Source organism: Cimex lectularius, unplaced genomic scaffold (genome assembly GCF_000648675.2).
Source record: "Cimex lectularius strain Harlan isolate CLEC.00 unplaced genomic scaffold, Clec_2.1 scaffold234, whole genome shotgun sequence".
NCBI classification, from domain to species: domain Eukaryota; kingdom Metazoa; phylum Arthropoda; class Insecta; order Hemiptera; family Cimicidae; genus Cimex; species Cimex lectularius.
The window spans coordinates 401564-420039 of record NW_019392804.1 but is presented as its reverse complement, the minus strand read 5'-3'; the positions used below and the strand labels follow the sequence as shown (position 1 = coordinate 420039).

Sequence of the window (18476 nt, the reverse complement as noted above, 5' to 3'; positions counted from 1 at the left end):
AATCTATGAATGATTTATTTAGAGTTGCTGGGGCGCAAGCGCTGGAATTTCCTTTTACGGTATATTTTGTTAGCCCACCCCTATGCAGTCACCTTGAGCTAAAACAGTACTACTCGGATGCTTTCCTTGATGTGGATCATTTTGATAGGGTTTGGCATCTGGGTTTGCTGTGAAATCTATCAACTCCATCGACTCCTCTGTATAAAAAGCAATCCTCTTTCATACCTACATAATGCTGTCTTAAAAACTACTCATTTTCCCTTGCAGTGGAAGTTGTCCATTGTAAAGACCCAAAACCACCTAAACACTTTTCTCAATCATATCACCCAATACTACAAAAATTCTCGAGACACTCCTGAAAACAATCCTTCTCAAAGAAAAACAATTATTCCATCTTACTAGTTTAATTTCCATAAACATCACAATCCAGCAATGCCTCTGTGCTGAAGCGTATTGCTTGAGTCCTTTCCTTAATGTGGCTCAAACCCAAAGGTTGATAGGGTGTAGTGCCTGGGTTTGCTATGGAAGCTCAAGAGCATCCTTCCCTTCACCTACTTCCTTATCCTCCGATCTTATCTGACCCTTGAAGTCAGCTAGAGAACATCCATCTCTGACTACTGTCCTGCTAAGGCTGGAATCCCAGAGAGTAGTATCTTTGGTCCAATCCTGCACTACCTTCTCATGCCGACACTTTCACAGATGTTACTGCTTTCCTGCCTTCTAATAAAGATCCTATTCTCTCAAATTGCTCTCTACAGGCTCACCATCAAGAACCTTGGCTGAAAATGTGGTCAATAAAAATAAATGTTGATAAAAGCTATCACAGAACTTTTATTCTCCATTGTGGAATAATGCCATCACTATATCCACATCATATATCCCTTTTTATAGTTAACCACATCTGCTACCTTGGGCTATATATCAACAAAAGATTGTACTAATCCCAATAATCCTCTCAGGAGATTAAAGCAGCAGTGGCCTCATGACCTGTGGGCAGTGAGTCTTAGCCTAGAAGGGTCATCATTGGGTGATTCTTTGCATTCTAGTAGTAATTTTTTTCCTAAATTATCAGATTTTGTTCTGATTTATTTTTACATATGTTCACATAAACAATTTTACTTGTGGAATATTAAAATAAATACAGTCATAAAAAAAATCAATTTTGCTCACAAACTAATACTTGAAACTATTTTTTTTTATTCACCCTATTATTTCAAAGGATGACAAAATATAGAGCATACAAAAATAATATTTAATTACAGAAAAGAATCACATTAAAGAAATCACAAAATTGTATTGCCACACAATAAGTTAAATACAAGTAACTGTTTGCACTGTCACAACAGGATTCATTGACGAAACTAACGAATAAGGAAATGATTTAATTCCATGACAGGATGCTGCATATTCTCCATCTTTATTTACAGCGATGATAGCACCTGAAAAATTTTTGTAATAACTTGCAATTCTTCTTATGAGTTTGTCAACAGCTGCTTTTGGTTTGATGCCATTTCTCATCATTTCAACAATAGTAGAACTAGAGAAACACACTTTAATTAAAAAATAAATAAATACATAAATAAATAAATTATACAGTTAAACAAACCTTGGCAGAAATCTCATCATGATATCACCATCACCTGTTGCAACTGCAGCACCAACTTTACTATCTGCATAAGCACCAGCACCTGGTATAGGGGCATCACCAACTCGCCTGAATTAAAAACAATACAAATTTAACATTATTTACTAAATAAAGCTTTCTAATCTTTTTTCTTTCTTCTTCTTATGCAGAAGTGATGAAAAAATTAAAAAGATTAATGAATGGTGCAAAATGTTTATAGTTAACAATAATCTAAAATAAATTCTCAATTTACCAAATTACCAACATATATTTACCCAGGGATTTTATGATTAGCTCCATTACTAGATGTTCCAGCAACAATGGAACCATTTTTATCAATGATTACCATACTGATTGTGTCATGATTCCAAACATTGATTCGGTTTTCTGTAGGAAACCGATCATTTATCTTTTCATTGATTTTTATAACAGGTTTGTATGGTCCACAATCCTTTTTAGGATCAGGCGTAACATCCTGTAAACAAAATATATTTTATTTGCACAATATGTAGACTCACATCACCTAAACTCATTTATTTTTCATCAAAGGAATTATTTTATAACTTTTATAAACCAGCATACATACTACTACTACTTGTCTGAAATTGTTATTTGCATGGTTTATAGCCTCAGGGCTGACAAAATACTTACAGTCCAAAAATTTGGCTGGCAGCTCTTCGACTTCCATTCCTCATAAATCTTGGAAGAATAACTTGTAGAAAGGGATTCTTCTACAAATCCCATCTTTTTAGCAAATGCTGTAGCCAATTCACCAACGAGAATAGAATGCTCAGTCTGTTCAAGAACTTTCCTAGCAACTGAACTTGCATGTTTTATTCTCCTCAGACCACCGACAGCCCCCATGTTCATTGTATCTCTGAAAAATGGAAATAGTGTTATACTAACCAGTTTGGTTTGTGCTGCCAAGTGTCTTGCATTTGATTTTGATTTTTTTCTTGCTTCTAATTTTGTGAGTTGTCATAGCTGCCAGAACTGATTGCAATAGTGGATGAAATTCACCAAGCAAAAGACATGAAGCTCCCTCTCGAAAGTCAAGTATGGATGTACCCAGTAAATAAAATATAAAGATTTACTGCCGCAAAATACAAAGTACATAGATAGTAGATTCAAAATTCAGGAATTCATCTACACTATAAAAAGCATTCTGAAATAAACATCCTTAAAACTACGCTTTAATGAAGGCATGTTATCTAAATTTTTAACATCAGGTGAAAGGGGCTTATAAATTATCACACATTTGTAAAACACATTTCTTCTATTAATTTGCATGTTTTTTATTGTGTAGTGGAAATCATTTGCCCTTGTAGTTTCATACCCATGAACATGAGAACGTGTTATAACAGCAAAAGTGGCTAAGGAGAAAATATGTAAGCATGGCAGTGTCAGGATTCTTCATTTTTGTTCCAAAGCTCTCCATGAATCAAAACAGCCAGTCAAGGACATAAACTATGAATAATTCTTTTTTGAATTAGAAAACCTTATTTAAGAGCGAGCTACAGCCCCAAAAATAAGTCTGTATTGAGGATTGGTTGGAAACAACTTGTATAAACTATTCTGATTTTTGCACTTGTTGATTGCCTAAGCATTCTTATAGCAAACAAAGACATCCGAGTTTCAGTTGCAGTAGGAAAATTCCTCCCATGTTAACTGTTGTCAAGGACAACACCCAACACTGGGACTGGATCCAATGGAGACTCTCACCATCTATCAACATGCCAGCTGACGACAAATCAAGGGAATCGCTAAAACTGATATCTACTGTTTTCTTTATATTAACAGTAAGACCATTTTCCAAATCCCAATTCATGACTATGCATTGTTGCTTAATTTTTAGCCATAACTCATTGGAAGTGATTAAGGTGTCCACAAACTGATTAAGATGTACACCCTCAGCACTCTGTACGAAGTCATTAATATATATTAAAAATAAGAGAGGGCCAAGTATGGAAACCTATGGTGCTTGGGATGTTGGAAGATGTCTCCCCACCGGATTTTGTTTCTGTTGGCAACCAGATAAGAGGCAAAAGGATCATTAGCAACAACTCGTATCCTTTCTTGCAATGTAAATGGTAATGGTCGACCAAGCTGAACGCTTGGGAAGGGTTCAATAATATGCCTGCTACTTTAAGTTTATTTAATTTTGATTCAACCAATTATTCTACTCAGTGCATCTTCTGTTGAAAATAATTTTCTAAACCTGAATTCAAATATAAACCAATAATTTTTGTGGAAAAATTCAGACAATCTATTGCAGAGTACCTTTTCAATAACCTTGTCAATATGATCTAACTTGTTTATAAATGTGTATGTTGTACATGCCAGGTTTTCTTCGATAGACATTCATCCAATCGGGTGGCCATATGTATACTGGCGGTGTCTGAAGTACTTGTTTCTGTTTCTTCAGCTCCGAGTGGGACGAATGTGCATTGAATAGTTGTGGGCTGAGCTTAAAACATGTAGTTTTATGTATGAAAACCTGTCCACTTCACAACTCAAGTACATGCAATGCCAAAATTCATTTTATTAGTAAATGTTCTGCTTTGTAAAAAAATCAGATTTGATTGCAGCTCAGAAATAAATCAAAATTCAGAAAATAAGACTGTTTATAATTTATTTTAAATTCCCCATGAGCAAGGTATTTGATGTTTGAATATTTTCGATAAACTTAAGCTGCAATTTGATCCTAACTTTGTAACAACAAACACAATGTTTCTCAAGAAAACATTCTTAAGGATGAATTTTGATTGGTCTAATTAATTATCTAGGGGGTCTAATTAATTTATGGAATATACACAAGGAGGGACAATTTACCAGTTAAAAGAATTACTGAATTTATTCTGAAAAACTCAACATGTTTTCTTTGGTCTCCACCCAAAAGTAATCAAATTTATGTGTTACAATTTCTTTGGAAAAACTTACCCATCAAAAATCATAGCGTCGAGTGTCGATTCTCCATTTTCATCAGGGCTGCCTCCATAACCGACAGTATGATCACATTGCAAATCCTCGCATTTGGTACAACCTGCTTCTATAGCGTCAATAGCTGATTTCATTTCATGGGTCAAAGTTTGCCATGCTTAAAAATAATAGTTTCTTACATAAAATACTCCAAAAACACAATGTGCATTTTTAATGTCATTAGATAGATTACTTATTTTTACAGGTTGATTATTGGTTATCAATGGTTAAACCTAGCATTATCTGCATGTTATATGCTTTTTGAGGCAAAACATTCTATTGTATTAAAAACAAACCATTTTAATAATTTAAAACGTTTTTGATATTTAAAGGAATCAATTTACTTGTTTCTTCATAATTATATACTTTTGTTGCAAAAGCTTTCAAATTTCATGTGAACCAACCAATCCAATTTTCATAGTTGGCAATACAAATTACAGGAATTCACTAATTCAATTTACCTTTCAACAAAGCAACCAAGGTTTTCATGAACTTTTTTTTGTAATTTATTTATTTAAGCCTTATCATGCAGAACAATAATCCCACATCTGCACCTTTATCATTACTTTGCCTATTTTCATTGGATTTATCTGTCAGAGGTATTTTATCATCTTAAGTAGCCAGTAAAAACTTATATCACTGTTGATCATGATTATAAACAGAAATTTTGATGGTTTAAAAACAAACAAATCCATTGTATACTTTCAATTTAGAACTTTCATCACTTTTAATTTTTTCTCTGTTTTGAGAGCTCAATAGAAATTTAGGGATATGTCTTGAATAATTTCAAATGGAGGATATTGTGCAGAAACTATTTTAAGATGTCTGGCATTGTTACTTACCCATGTATATTTTCTTCTTGTGAGGTCATATACAAGGATTCGGCTACTTATAATGGTGATTTTCATTTCATTCAATAACAATCAGCTTCTACCCTAACCAAGCCCTCAAGGTGACACTCTCACCCAATGTGGTAGGTGTTAAGTGTTTTATTCAATTGCCAAATAATATCAAAAGTGAAGCTGATAAGCATATTTTTTCTAAAAAAACTTAAAAAAGTGGTTGAAATCAAAAACTTTTTACGTGGTAGATGAATTTTTACTGTCGTAAATCACCTTGACTTGTATGTTGCTTTGTAATATTTGTATTTCTATCTTAATTTTATGATTAATCACTATATTACACTACTGTAATCAATGGAAAATAAAAAATGAATTAATAAATCAGTTCTGCCGAGAAGATACTAAGGCCTGAAGGCAGTTTAAACCTTTCACCTTTCTGTCTCTTGGGGCCATACCAAGCACAACCAATATCATACCCAATATGGGTTTTTACAAAGCAAACAAATATCACCGTAAAATATCAAATTTACCGTCATTGTGGGTTACTCTGTATATTCTCTATGGAAAATAATGTTTCTACAGAAAAAATAGTGTATTTACCTACATATGTCGCTTTAGTAAATGCCCAGGTATTTATAACAAGAGGGATCGTTGAATTTGTGATTGCATTTTGCTGCAAGCTTCTGTGACAAAGTAACGTCAAGATTAAAATCAAAGGTAATCTTTTCTGACCCATGGTGGACTTAATTTCGACTAGAGACCTGAAAAGTAAAAGGTAGTAAACAAATTGTGGATTATGTACTCTAGAAATCAAATAAGAACACTTAATATTAGTTGAAATTGGCAAAAAATGATCAAGCACTAGTGTTTTTCCTTTGATTGATTTTCTTTGATTGATTTCTTTTATCAATTTTAATTCTTTTTTTTAAATGTACACTCACTACAAAAAATCTCTGAACACCTACTGGTTTGCCCAAAATATGAGCTCTAAATTTCTTATTAGAAGTCACTGGATATAAAAACATTATTTTTGTAAATCTTAATGTATCATTTAAAGGCTTTTGAACATGAAAAATAAATGATTTAATTTAAAGATTATTGGTTCCCATAATAACTATGAATACACCAATCTAAAGGTCAAAAAAGTAATATAAAAAAAAAAATCACTATTTTGCAGTGTCAATCTAGAGGTCAAAAAAGGGGAAAAAAATCACTATTTTACAGTGTCTATCTGATTCTTTGTTTATTTTGTGCAATGTTATCTTAATTGCACCTTTGCTTAGTTAGGATAGTAGCCTTTAATTTGGAAATACGGCAGTCCACTCGAGAAGATATCATCCAGATAATTACGTCATCAAAGAAAAGAGTATTAAGTTCCTTTAAGAAGGCACCCTATCAGAACTTTCAATTATTTTCAACTTTCAATATTTAATTATTCAATTCAATAAAAGAAGATGTTATTAAATTTGCCATTGTCTACTCTGAATTTTCCGACAAGGTTGCAAATTTAGTTTTTTACAAATTTTAAATTTAGCAATTTTGAATTTTTTTTAACCAAAAGTTAAATTGAAAGTGCCTTAATCTTCCTTCGAGTGCAATATGTTGACCGCTGAGTTCGGGTGCAATGTGCTTGATGGGCACACAATAAAAAAACGTAATAAACACCTAATTAAGTTCATTTACACAACTGATGAACATCATTACTAAAGATGTCAAAAGAAGAAAAAATAGAAAAAAATATGTATTTGATATAAAACTATTCGAACAAATTTTATTGTAATTTTTGACCGTTAATAAAGTACAATTAGAAAATCTTTTTAAAAAAAGTATAGTTAGAAAATGTTTACAGTATTAAAATCTATTCAGTCATCTTCGGAGAGTTTGTACCTTCTCCAGTAAAGCATCGAAGGCATACCATATTTGCATGGGAGTAAGCAGATAGGGATAGGGCTAAAAGAGGCAGCTACAAGGCCTTCTGCACCTCGACCGTAATCAACCTCTATAGCCTTTCCAGCGGCCTCTTAGTGTAGGATCTTGCTTGTGGTTTTTCCTGTCCTAGTTGCAAGAACCTGCACCTAAATAGACAGACAAATAGAAGTCTCACATTTGTGATTTGTCAGCCTTTACATTATTTAGTCTTACACCGAAGGTCATACATTTTAATGCAATATTTAGAAAATACATTCCTTCAAAAATGTGATGAGTTCGGGCGCAATGAGCTTCTTTGAACAAAACTTGAATAACTTCCAGAAAGTTGAAGACAAACTAGGTCGGAAGGTTGCATAGATCACGTTAAAAGATGGGAGAGCCAGATTCAAACGCCGCCAAGAATAAGGGTGAAGTAACAAAATGCTCGAGCTGTGTCTGTCAGATCAAATGCACCCGATGGAAGGTTAACGCTCATTTCAATACTTTTTTTTTTATTTAACCAAAAATGAATAGTTCAAGAGCTACGAGTAGATTTGAAAAAACGTAGATATGACCATCAAATACCCTTCATTAAAAACCTAATCCCTAACAAATTTTCTACATTCTGGGAAAAACTATCCTCACAACCTAACCCATTAGCCCGATCTATGTCCAACATTACCCATCTCTACAACCAGTTTGTAGCCAAGAGGGTCCTACGATGTATGTACATAACTTTTCCCACCTTCCATCCCACCACGCCTAAGTAGTCCCCATAGTGGCAGAACAAACGGCTACTTAATGGTAATAAGGATACTAGAAAGCGGGGTTTGTGCTCCCCAGGCACTGCAGCCTTCTGACTTATTGTACCTTCCTAGTTCCTTAGTTCAGTGCAGTAGTCTCAATCCTTCTACTTAGAAGTATCAGGTCATGACTGTCGTTGCTACAATTTCATTCCCTAAGCTACTTGGCATGCTAAAAATACAAATTTGGGGGAGGGTTTAATTTCTCCTTAAGGCCTTTATTTGGTCTCGCCTATAAAGGGAGGCCAAAGGGAGGTAAGGGAGATTGGATATTTTTAAACATATTTTTCTAATTCAAAGGATCTCTTTTTGCTGGTTTTCCCATTTAACTAATATCTGGAAGGGCTTTTAAAATATTTAAAATTTATAGATTTGACTAGTTAAGCCAAAAGGAGCCCAGCCCAAGCTAAACTTTTGAATGATTGCAATTTACCTAAACCTAATAAAATACCCATCACAATATTATCACAGAAAAATTTTTAAGCGCTTGGTAGTGTTAAGTCATTTGGACTAGGTCTTTGAGAGTGGGAGGCCAGCAACTCGAGTGCTCTTTTTTTGAGTGTTTCGCTCTCTCTTTCTCTCTCCAACTTCTTGCAGATCTTTTGCTCAATGTCCTCTTGGACACTGCACTCCATACTCAGGGGGCTGTATGTTCTTTTGAATTTATGCAGGTAACTGGCAAAATTGCCATTGCATAGTTTGGCAGGTCCAGCAATCGGGGAGAGGATCCATTTTGCATGGGTTTGGTCTCGAACCGATGGAAAGTATTGAAAGGTTAGGCTTTAACGCTTTCTTGCTATCTTTCCTCTACCAATTTGACCAGAAATCGTTTGCTCCCCCCCCCCCTTAGAACATTTGGCTAACTATTCCATTTCATGACTCCTCTGTCTTGGATGCTGATCGTTTTTCCTCTTTTTTTTCTCACAGCAGTGCTTTATATATGTAGCTATTCAGAAAGCTTGGAGAGCAACAATGGTTGTTGGCTCCCCTCAGAATAAATCTAAACAATAAATAACATTGTATCTCATTACATAATATATATAATTTGTACAGATGGTAATTCAATTTTTAAAAAATAATAATTTAAATGGTGTGCTTCTATTTCACTGAAGGTGTTTAGATACTTTTTTACTGAGTGTAATTGAGAGTCAATAAGAAAAGGTGAATCTGTTACCTAAGACCTATAATTTTTCCAATATTAAATAAACTTACAAGGCAAGGAAAATGATCTTGCATTTTTTACAGAGTATTCGACAACACTTGAAAAGATAAATCACGACGTCTGGAATTTTCAACATTCATGTTATCAATTGTAGTGAAATGTATAAAAAATAATAATAAAATGACAGATTTGAAAAGGTTCGCCGACCAGTTTCAACGTACCCAAAAAAGATATGAATACTTCCTCACGCCAACTCACTTGACACATCAATCGGAGAACAGAATTGTGATGATACGAGATGAGCATTGAGCACTAGCAAAGTAGCAACTAGCAAGTAGCAGTCGTCAGTCAGCAGTCAGAAGTGGGGATTATCACAAGTGTCAACTATCATATTAAAACTTGAGCCGTTTTGATATCGATTGACATGAATTTACTTTTCCCATCGAAGCAAATCCCTTTCTTCCTGGCAGAATATATCGATTAAGCTTGTTATTTGAAAAATAAAACACCAGGGGTGTGCTGTTTGTCCAACTATATTTTCCCTAGTCGATGGAGTAAAACTCCGTTCTGTTGATTAAGTGTGACCAGGATTTTTTTCATTATATTCATAGGAAATAGTTTCGTCTATTGGTTCTGTAGTGTCTTTTCAAGAAACCTGCGACTTTCTTCCTGCTTCTCGTTACATGTTGGTGGTCTGGCCAGTAGTATTGTTGGTGTCTCGTCTTCTTCCTTGCAAAATTTGCACGTGCCGTGTGGGATTGTACCAATCTTCTTCAGATGCCCATTTAGTCTGCAGTGGCCTGTTAAGATCCCTGTAAAAATTCAAAGTTTCTTCCTGCTTCCTTTAATGCATTTTCTTGTTTCTTACCTGCCAAACTTGTTAAAAATTTTTGTGGATTGTTTGTGTTCAATGAATGAATTCCATTGTTTCCTCATTTTCATTTTATCTTTTATCTAAAATAGTGTGAGACCCTATGACACAGAATGGCTCAGGACCTGTCAACGATATAGCAGTCCTCTTCCTTACAAGGGTGTCTGCTCTCTCTCTCTCTCTCTCTCTCTCTCACACTCTCATTTCCCTGCACTGCTACATGTCCTGCATGTAGATGTAGATATAATAGCCGGGGTGTAATGTACTGTGCCTTTTAAGAGCTATTGTATCCCCTGTTCAATGCCTAGAGAGTCCTATTTTATCAAGGAATTTGATTAGTAGGCCCGGTTTCAATGGTCGAATATCTTCTGTGGTCACATTGTACATCCCAAAGCACTTCCTCCTGCGGGCATTTGTAGCACCGCAGTTTTTAAGTAGGTGTGTTGGTGTCTCCTCTGCCTCTTTGCATAATTTACATGTGCCGTCTTGGATTATTCCAATCTTCTTTAAGTGTCCATTTAGCTTGCAGTATCCTGTTAAGAATCCTATTAGGATTCACAGTTTATTCCTGTTTCCTTTGACACATTCTGTAATTTCTTTTTCTGAAATTTGTTAGGAGATTCTTGGATTGCCTGGGTCCAATGAGTGAATTCCATTGTTCCTTCATTTTATTTTTGTCCTTCTGTCTGAGATACTCTTGATAATGTCCTGCATGTCCTAGGACCCACCAGAGAGTGACTTTATTTTGCTACCTAATTTATTTAATTTAGTTTTGAAATTCGACACCATCTTCAAGCTAAAGATGTTTGAGCTTAATGCTTTCATGGCAATCTGGCTATCTGGAATTAGTCCTGGCATGGACTTCAGCCTGAAAGATTCTCATGGTTTCTGAATATTTGGTTCCAGGACCGAACTCCCTTGCCTCATAACTTCTTGCATTTTAGATCCATCAGTACTAGCAGATGGTGCTGTTCTCAATGAAGGGTCTTTCCCTCTTTTCTCTTCTTTTTTGGTACTTAGGTCTGTCTGAAAATTTGTTTGAATTCAAATATCCTGTTCATGTCACCTTGGGCAACAGATGTTCCTGCATTTTTTTTTGTATTGGGTTGTCCGGAAAATAATGCAGGATTTTGGTATTAAACAAAAAAAAAGAAACTAGTTACTTTAAAGCAATGTTCTTTAATCAAAATAATTTCCCATACTCTCAATACATTTCTCCCAACGTGTTGGTAACTTATTAATTCCGTCTGAGTAGAATTCAGAATTTTTAGAATTGATAAAGTCAATAAATGCATTTTCCAGTTCCGTTTGATTTTTGAATATTATGTGTTGTAAGTAGTGGTCCAGGTGTCTAAAAAAATGGTAGTCAGTAGGCGAGAGGTCCGGAGAGTAGGGTGGGTGAGGCAAAGTTTCATAGCCAAGCTCCAATAATTTTTGTGACGTTACACGTGACACATGTGGTCGAGCGTTGTCATGCAACAAAATGGGCCCTTTCCGATTGACCAAAGAGGGCTTCATTACTGCCAATTTCTGATGCATGGTATTAATTTGGTTACAGTATGATTCAGCATTGATGGTTTCGCCAGGATTTAAGAAGCTGTAGTGTATTAAACCAAATGAAGCCCACCATACCGTAACCATTACCTTTTTTTGATGAGTTGGGGGCTTTGGAGCTTCTCCTTTGTCGAGCCACTGTCCAGAACGTCTAGTGTTATCGTAGAGAATCCACTTTTCGTCACTTGTAACAATTCTGGCCAGAAATGGGTCATTTTTGTTTCGACAAAGAAGTGATGCACAAACATCAAAGCGCTGATTTTTTTGCGATCGTTTAATGAGTGTGGAACCCAATTTTCGAGTTTTTTCACTTTTCCAATCGCCTTGAGGTGGTCAGCGACGGTCGTTTTACTGACTTTGAGTTGCTCTGCAAGTTCTCGAACAGTTGTTTTGGGGTTTTCTTCCACCACTGATCGCAGAACATCATCATTAAGAGAGGAAGGCCTTCCACGACCTTCTTCATCTTCAAGGCTGAAATCTCCCTCCCGAAATTTTTTAAACCACCTTTGCACAGTGCACTCATTAACACAACCCTCGCCCCAGACTTGGTTAATGTTTCTAGCCGTTTGGGCTCCGCTTCGGCCGAGTTTAAACTCGTAAAAGAAAATCGTACGAAATTCTCGCTTTGACATTATAAGGATGACTGAATTATTTCCAAGTAGCGGAATGCTACAGAGGTAAACAAACAATATCATTTGGAAGAGGATTAATAAGTGTTGACATTCATACAAATGAGTAATCCTGTAAACGTAAACAGAATATTTTATATAGATTTTTTTTAATGAAAACTTAAAATCCTGCATTATTTTCCGGACAACCCAATATTTTTTTCAATTGTTTTAAAGGCAAGAACCGCCAAGGGTCATGGTTGCCATGAGACTCTGTTAAATTCCCAAACCTTCGCAGGCAGGACAGGCATACCGGAGCTGGACGCAGGCAAAACAGGCAGGGCGACAACTAGGGAGGTGGCAGCCAATGTTCTGACAGCATCTTCTTGCCCCTCTAATTCCTTCATTAAACTGTTATTATCTCTCCATTTAAGTTTTCGAAATAGCTATCAGTTGGTAGGTTCAGTTGAACTCATTCTTGAAAAAATTAACTCAGAATTTAAAAACAACTTCAATTTAGATCAAAAATGTGTAGGTAACAAAGAATTTTTGTGATGTCTGTTTTTTCTTAAAAAACTGCATCTTCTTGAAATAGAAAACATTTTTTTTCCAGCATTCTACTCCACGTATAGTTTACTATTTCCCAATCTCTCACTCTACTCACTATCTCTCTTGCATCTAATTATTTACCATTATTTACCATTATTTACTTATTACTAGCTTTATAACCCAGCATTGCCCAGGGAGATAATAAAAAGTGTTATTTATCTTTTCTGTAAATCCTGACGCCCATCATTTGTTATATGCCCATTTTATAGACTGTACAACCTGCTCGGCACTAATAAAAAAAAGTGTGAAATTTTCTTCGAAATCAGTTCAGTAGTTTTCATTTTTATGATTAAAATACATAAGAACATTCACTTTTATTATATAGATTATGTTTTGCATCTTTGGTATACATTTCAGTTGTTTTCTACAATCCAGAATTATAGGCAAAATGAACATATTACATTTTTATATTATTTCATTTTTGATTTGTTTTTATTTATATAATTGTATTGTTTATTATTGGCTAAATTAAAAAGGTAAAAATTTGTAACAATATTTAGAAAAAACTAAAGTAGAGGAGAAATCGCAGAATACATATTTCATTTTTGTTGAGATCAACATCAACTGACTTGTGTATCTACCTGTCTTTTTGAATTCATAATAATTTATAATAAAAGTTTGGAATTATCCAAAGTGCATACGTATTTTAAGAAAAAGTAATTTGAAATGGATTTGTTCCTAGAGCTTTAAATTATTTGTTATTTATAATTCTAAAATGTTAGAAACAGATGCTAAGGCAAGAACAAGAGGTGTAGGTAGTCCTTGCAAGTTGAAAGAGTGACAACTTTCCAATCTGGGCCTACATAAATTTTACTTGCAAGCAAGTTTCTGTCAAATATCGTCTTTAGACTATCTAAGAGGAGAACAATAATCTGTATAAAAAAAATATAATTTTGTTGAGTTAACAGGTAGTTGTTATAATGAAGTATGTCCTAACACGAACAACAATATTATTGTGTAACTACGGTAACTGATCCACACATGTATTGATTGATCATCAGATAATTATTGCAGTTGCCAGCTTTCTTAAGGAGACTTTTTTAAAAATATTTTTAGTAAAATATTGAAATAAAATGTCGCGACATTATGAAGTTACAAGTGCGTACTTTCGAGAAATAAACGATGAATCAAACGCGTTTCCTGATATAGAATTTCGGTGTGTCGAGACCAGTTTCACTTCCAGCTCTACAAGCTCTTACATAGAAGAAAGTTCATCGAATCTTACGATGGTCACGCCTCGTTCATTGTCCGAATCAAGTTTGGTGTTGGAAAATTTGGAATTGTCTGATGAAAATGACAAATGTACCAGCCATTTCAAGCCAAGCTATAAATTGTTCCAAGATCTCTTCAACGATTTAAACATCAATGGAAAACAAAGGCCTCAAACGAATAAATCTGCCAAGAGGGCAAACATGAGTTTTACTAATGAACAGGCAAGGAGAATAAAGCGTGAAAATGAAATCCTTTTAAAGAAAATCATGTCAAGCTCTAAATCAACTCAGTGTAAAGCACAGAATCGGACAAAGCATTTAATATGCAGCGCAGAAGTGAACAGAAAACGACACCAAGAAAGAATCACTCGTGAAAATTTGGTAAAAATATTTTATAACTGTTTTTGTAATTGTTAGGTGTTTATTTACAACTAATAATATACACCTAGTAGCAGATTTAAATTTTTATGTGACATTCATAAATAACCATTAATTACCTGTGAAGAATACACGCATAATCAAGATCTTGGTATGGTATAGTGAATGAAAAAACAAATTTAGTTGTTATCTGCCAAGCCTTTGATAAGGTCACAATCAGGGTAAAACAATCTTAAAGAAGTCTTAAATTGACACAATTAAGTTTTTTAATAACTTGTTCCAAATTTCTTTGAACATTGTTATTCATTAACATTGTCCTCAGACCCACCACTACCAAGGACTGTGAATATATTATGTAAATAACATGGAAACAGGGTTTAAGAAATAAATAGTTAAATTTATAATTAAAATACTTGAGATTTGTACATAGTTGATAGGGCGATGGATGAATTTTGAGTCCGCCATGACCCAATTTGAGTGAATGGTATGAATAAGAATGAGTGACAGTATGGGTGTACTTAGATTAACTGATACTTTATCCTGTCAGTATTATTATAAATAGAAATGTTGATTAATGGATAAATAACAAATGAAAAACCACTTTTTTGGACTTTTCTGGTTACCTGGTAATTCCACCAAGTCTCCTCCTGAATCATTCAAACAAAAGTAAAAACATAAAAGGTTCCCTGCTTCACATCCTTGTTCTTTCAAATCATCCAGTTAGATTTTAATTGCATCAGATTGAGGCTGATTTTACAGTATGTATACAGATAACTAATAGTATGCAAAAATTAGGAAGTTTTTATATTTTCTGATTTTATTAATGTTCATTAAACAGTTTAGTGAGTGTAAATTAGTTCTTTTCACTAAATATACAACTGAGTAGTTTGATTATTTGATACTGATGTACATTTGTTTTCTGTTATAGATTCTACTTAGAAAGATTCAAGAAGCCAAACCTTTCCAGTCAATGAAAAAGACACCAAAGACATCCTTTTGACATTAACAAAGAACATATATATATATGTATACTGTGAGATTTCTTTTTGAGATTTGAGGAGTGAAGAACCTGAAGCTTAGTCGTTTCTTGTCAGACCAAAACAGCAAGAATAGCAGAACAAAATGATTAGAAATGACCAACTTACAGACTCATGTGTATACTAAAAGAAGTGTAACATTTAATCAATTTTGTATAATAAATTTATATTTTATTACTATTGAATAATTGTTTTATTTAGTTTGATTGGTGAAATGAAGTGGGGCAATGAAGTCATTCAAGTATTTTATATATCCAGGCTTACCACTAAATAAGAAACAATCTAAATTAATAATTTAAATAATATAAATAGTTGTACATACCCACATTTTCAATTTTAAATGGTATAGGGTGTATGAGCAATAGGATTTGAACTTCAGTCACTCAATCATGATATACCATAACTGTTAAAATGTGTTCGATGAGATAAAGTTTGATCCTACTTTTGAAGTAGACAAGTTGAGCATATATTTGAGGAGTGATGATTGAACTGTATAGTGAGACTGTTTTGGGATCAGGGATGCTGACCAAAAGCCAAAAAGTGTAATTAAGTTCATATCATTAATTTGTTTCTCTTATGATTTTGGCATTGAAATATTATATCCCCATATTTTTGTATTGCTAATGGATAACCTAGTTTGATTGCTCATATTTTGGGCTTGTACAGAAAATGTCTGATACACTTCCTTCATTCGTTTTGGAGTATAACATATCATTGTATCTGGTTTCTTCTCCTTTGTAGTCTTTTGAGACTTTACAGGACGTTGTAAAGCAGGTTTCTGTGATCAAGTAGTCACTCCCCATTTCTAAGAATGGATGTTGTATGCCTGAAGTGTTTAGTTCCCATCAAATTTCATTGTTTCTGGAGTTGAGTTTTTCCTTACTTCTTATTGTATAAATATTTTCAATGGAAGTAGGGTTAGCAGTGTTTCTAGTGCAACTGTCACGGTTGTTTCATTAACACTGTGATACATAAGTTTGCCAGTCTGTTTTTGCTGAGTTTTGGCCCACCAGATTAGTGAGCAGGGGGGGTCTTATTATTGTCATATATAGCCTATGAGTTTATGAAAATTATGCACATTGTTCCCTGTGGTTACTCAAAACTTGTGTGATTATACACCATGCCCATTGGAATTTTATTCAATTCAATGGAAGAAGATGTCTATTAACAAGATGATGAAATGTTTGACCATTTAAATGTATTTTATTAATTTAAATAATCTGTAATTGCCAGGGGAGATTTGGACGAGTGTACTCAACTATGAGTGTATGTGTGTGTGTTTGTGAGAGAGGGAGAGTGAGAGAGTAGAATTCCTTGAGAATACAAAAAATGGTATTCAATACTATATAGTTTCATAAAACATATCTATTTATAAGACTGCACAATTTGGAAACAAAATTCAATTTGAAAATGGATCCTTAGTTTGGTAAAAAAATGTAAAGTCAATACACATATTTTAAACTTCTTGGAACAGTAGCTACAAGTTACCAGGCAGTCAAGATTTTCAGATGACAAGAATCACACTTTCAAGGTGGTTTCTGGGTTTTAAAAATTGTTTTTAAGTATGTGTTTGTATTGTTCAAAAATAATAATTATTAATCATAAGTTGAATGAACTGGAACACTCCCAACCTTATAATATGGAAAACAGTAACTCTATCCCTACAACTACACTAAAATTATGTATAATCTAAACTTACGGTTGGGAGCTCGAGAAAGTGATTTTTATCTCAATGCCCTCCCCTTCATTCACGCCAAATAAATACATTCACATACACAGCAAAACTCATCCATTCACTATCCTAAGTTAATCTAATTGGTTTGACAGATCTGTAGGTACTCAATATTCAATACAGACCGTGTTCATACAGACTTAACCACTCACACAAATAAATATATTCACCAGGTTTTTGTTATTACGCCAGTCCCACTCTAACACACTATAAATATATAAAGCTATATATAAATATAATAACCTAGACTGCTTTGGCATGTTACTTGATATTTCATCACAAACACACCCAAACTATCACACTCATGCTAATAAATACATTCATTCAAATTAAAGATATTATTTCAACCTCATGAAAGGGCTCCTATATGCGACCATACACATTTCTCTACTTAAGGTTTCAAATCAATTTGTTAGTACAACCACTATTGCGCCCTAGAAGTTGTTTAAAATCTAAATTTAAAAAGCTGTGTTGCAAAAATGGTATCTTTATGGTCTTTCTTTAACAAGGAGATGTCTTTGTGTCAGCTTGCTGTGGCCTGTCCTCAGGCAAGTCAATGTGATGCTTTCTTTTTTCCCATTTCCTCCATGGTTTTATTTCATGTAGTTGACCCAATTGTTAATATGTATAACTCTCGAGCCCCACCAAACTTAGGTTAAATAATATTTTAAATAGCATGAATATGTATTTTAATTTAGTTAAGACATTTTAATGATGTGTGGAAGGGTTAAAAATAAAAGATGGGGCAATAAAAAAAAATATATATATTAAAAAAATGTGAGATAGACAAAACGTGAGAAGCCAGCAATAACCTTAATTGCTAGCCAGCTGAAAAAATAAAAATAAATAAAAAACAAAATACATAATAATAATAATAATAATAATAATATAATAATAATAACTATAATGTTTCTTTAAGATGTATCGGATTTCACAATAGTACATATAAAAAATAAAAGTCCAGGTAATTCCGAAAGAATAGTAATCCAGGTTACGAAGGAATAGGAATAGGTACATTGTTTTTAAATTATTTAATATGTGGGATTTGTATTAAAAAACCATAATTATCACAATTTTATTAATGTGAATTGCAGTATTAATTAACAAGATGTGCTGCATGTTTCTCCAGTCGGTTAATCCAACCTGGGATTCAAGACA

The 18476-nt window shown here is 33.9% G+C and overlaps 2 protein-coding genes across 6 annotated transcripts; one reads left to right on the top strand and one right to left on the bottom strand.

The window, feature by feature from the left end:
• Positions 1–1229: 1229 nt before the first annotated feature.
• On the bottom strand, positions 1230–9681 carry LOC106664758 (N(4)-(Beta-N-acetylglucosaminyl)-L-asparaginase). 5 transcript variants are annotated; one of them, XM_014390735.2, is made up of 8 exons: positions 9540–9681; positions 9369–9438; positions 6046–6206; positions 4565–4721; positions 2276–2501; positions 1900–2099; positions 1607–1714; positions 1230–1537 (listed from the first exon to the last, which is right to left on the bottom strand). In XM_014390735.2, exons 1-8 carry the CDS (start codon positions 9622–9624, stop codon positions 1312–1314), a joined length of 1233 nt encoding a protein of 410 aa, XP_014246221.1. In that variant the 5' UTR covers positions 9625–9681; the 3' UTR covers positions 1230–1311. The 5 variants fall into 5 exon arrangements, with proteins under 5 accessions (XP_014246221.1, XP_014246222.1, XP_014246223.1 ...); XM_014390736.2 differs by lacking the exon at positions 9369–9438 and adding an exon at positions 7333–7520 and having other exon boundaries at positions 9540–9626; XM_014390737.2 differs by lacking the exon at positions 9369–9438 and adding an exon at positions 7361–7520 and having other exon boundaries at positions 9540–9626.
• Positions 9682–13753: 4072 nt separating this feature from the next.
• On the top strand, positions 13754–15717 carry LOC106664707 (cilia- and flagella-associated protein 97-like). The gene is made up of 2 exons (XM_014390650.2): positions 13754–14552; positions 15478–15717. The coding sequence occupies exons 1-2, from the start codon at positions 14034–14036 to the stop codon at positions 15547–15549; spliced, it is 591 nt and encodes a 196-aa protein (XP_014246136.1). The 5' UTR covers positions 13754–14033; the 3' UTR covers positions 15550–15717.
• The last annotated feature ends 2759 nt before the right edge of the window (positions 15718–18476 follow it).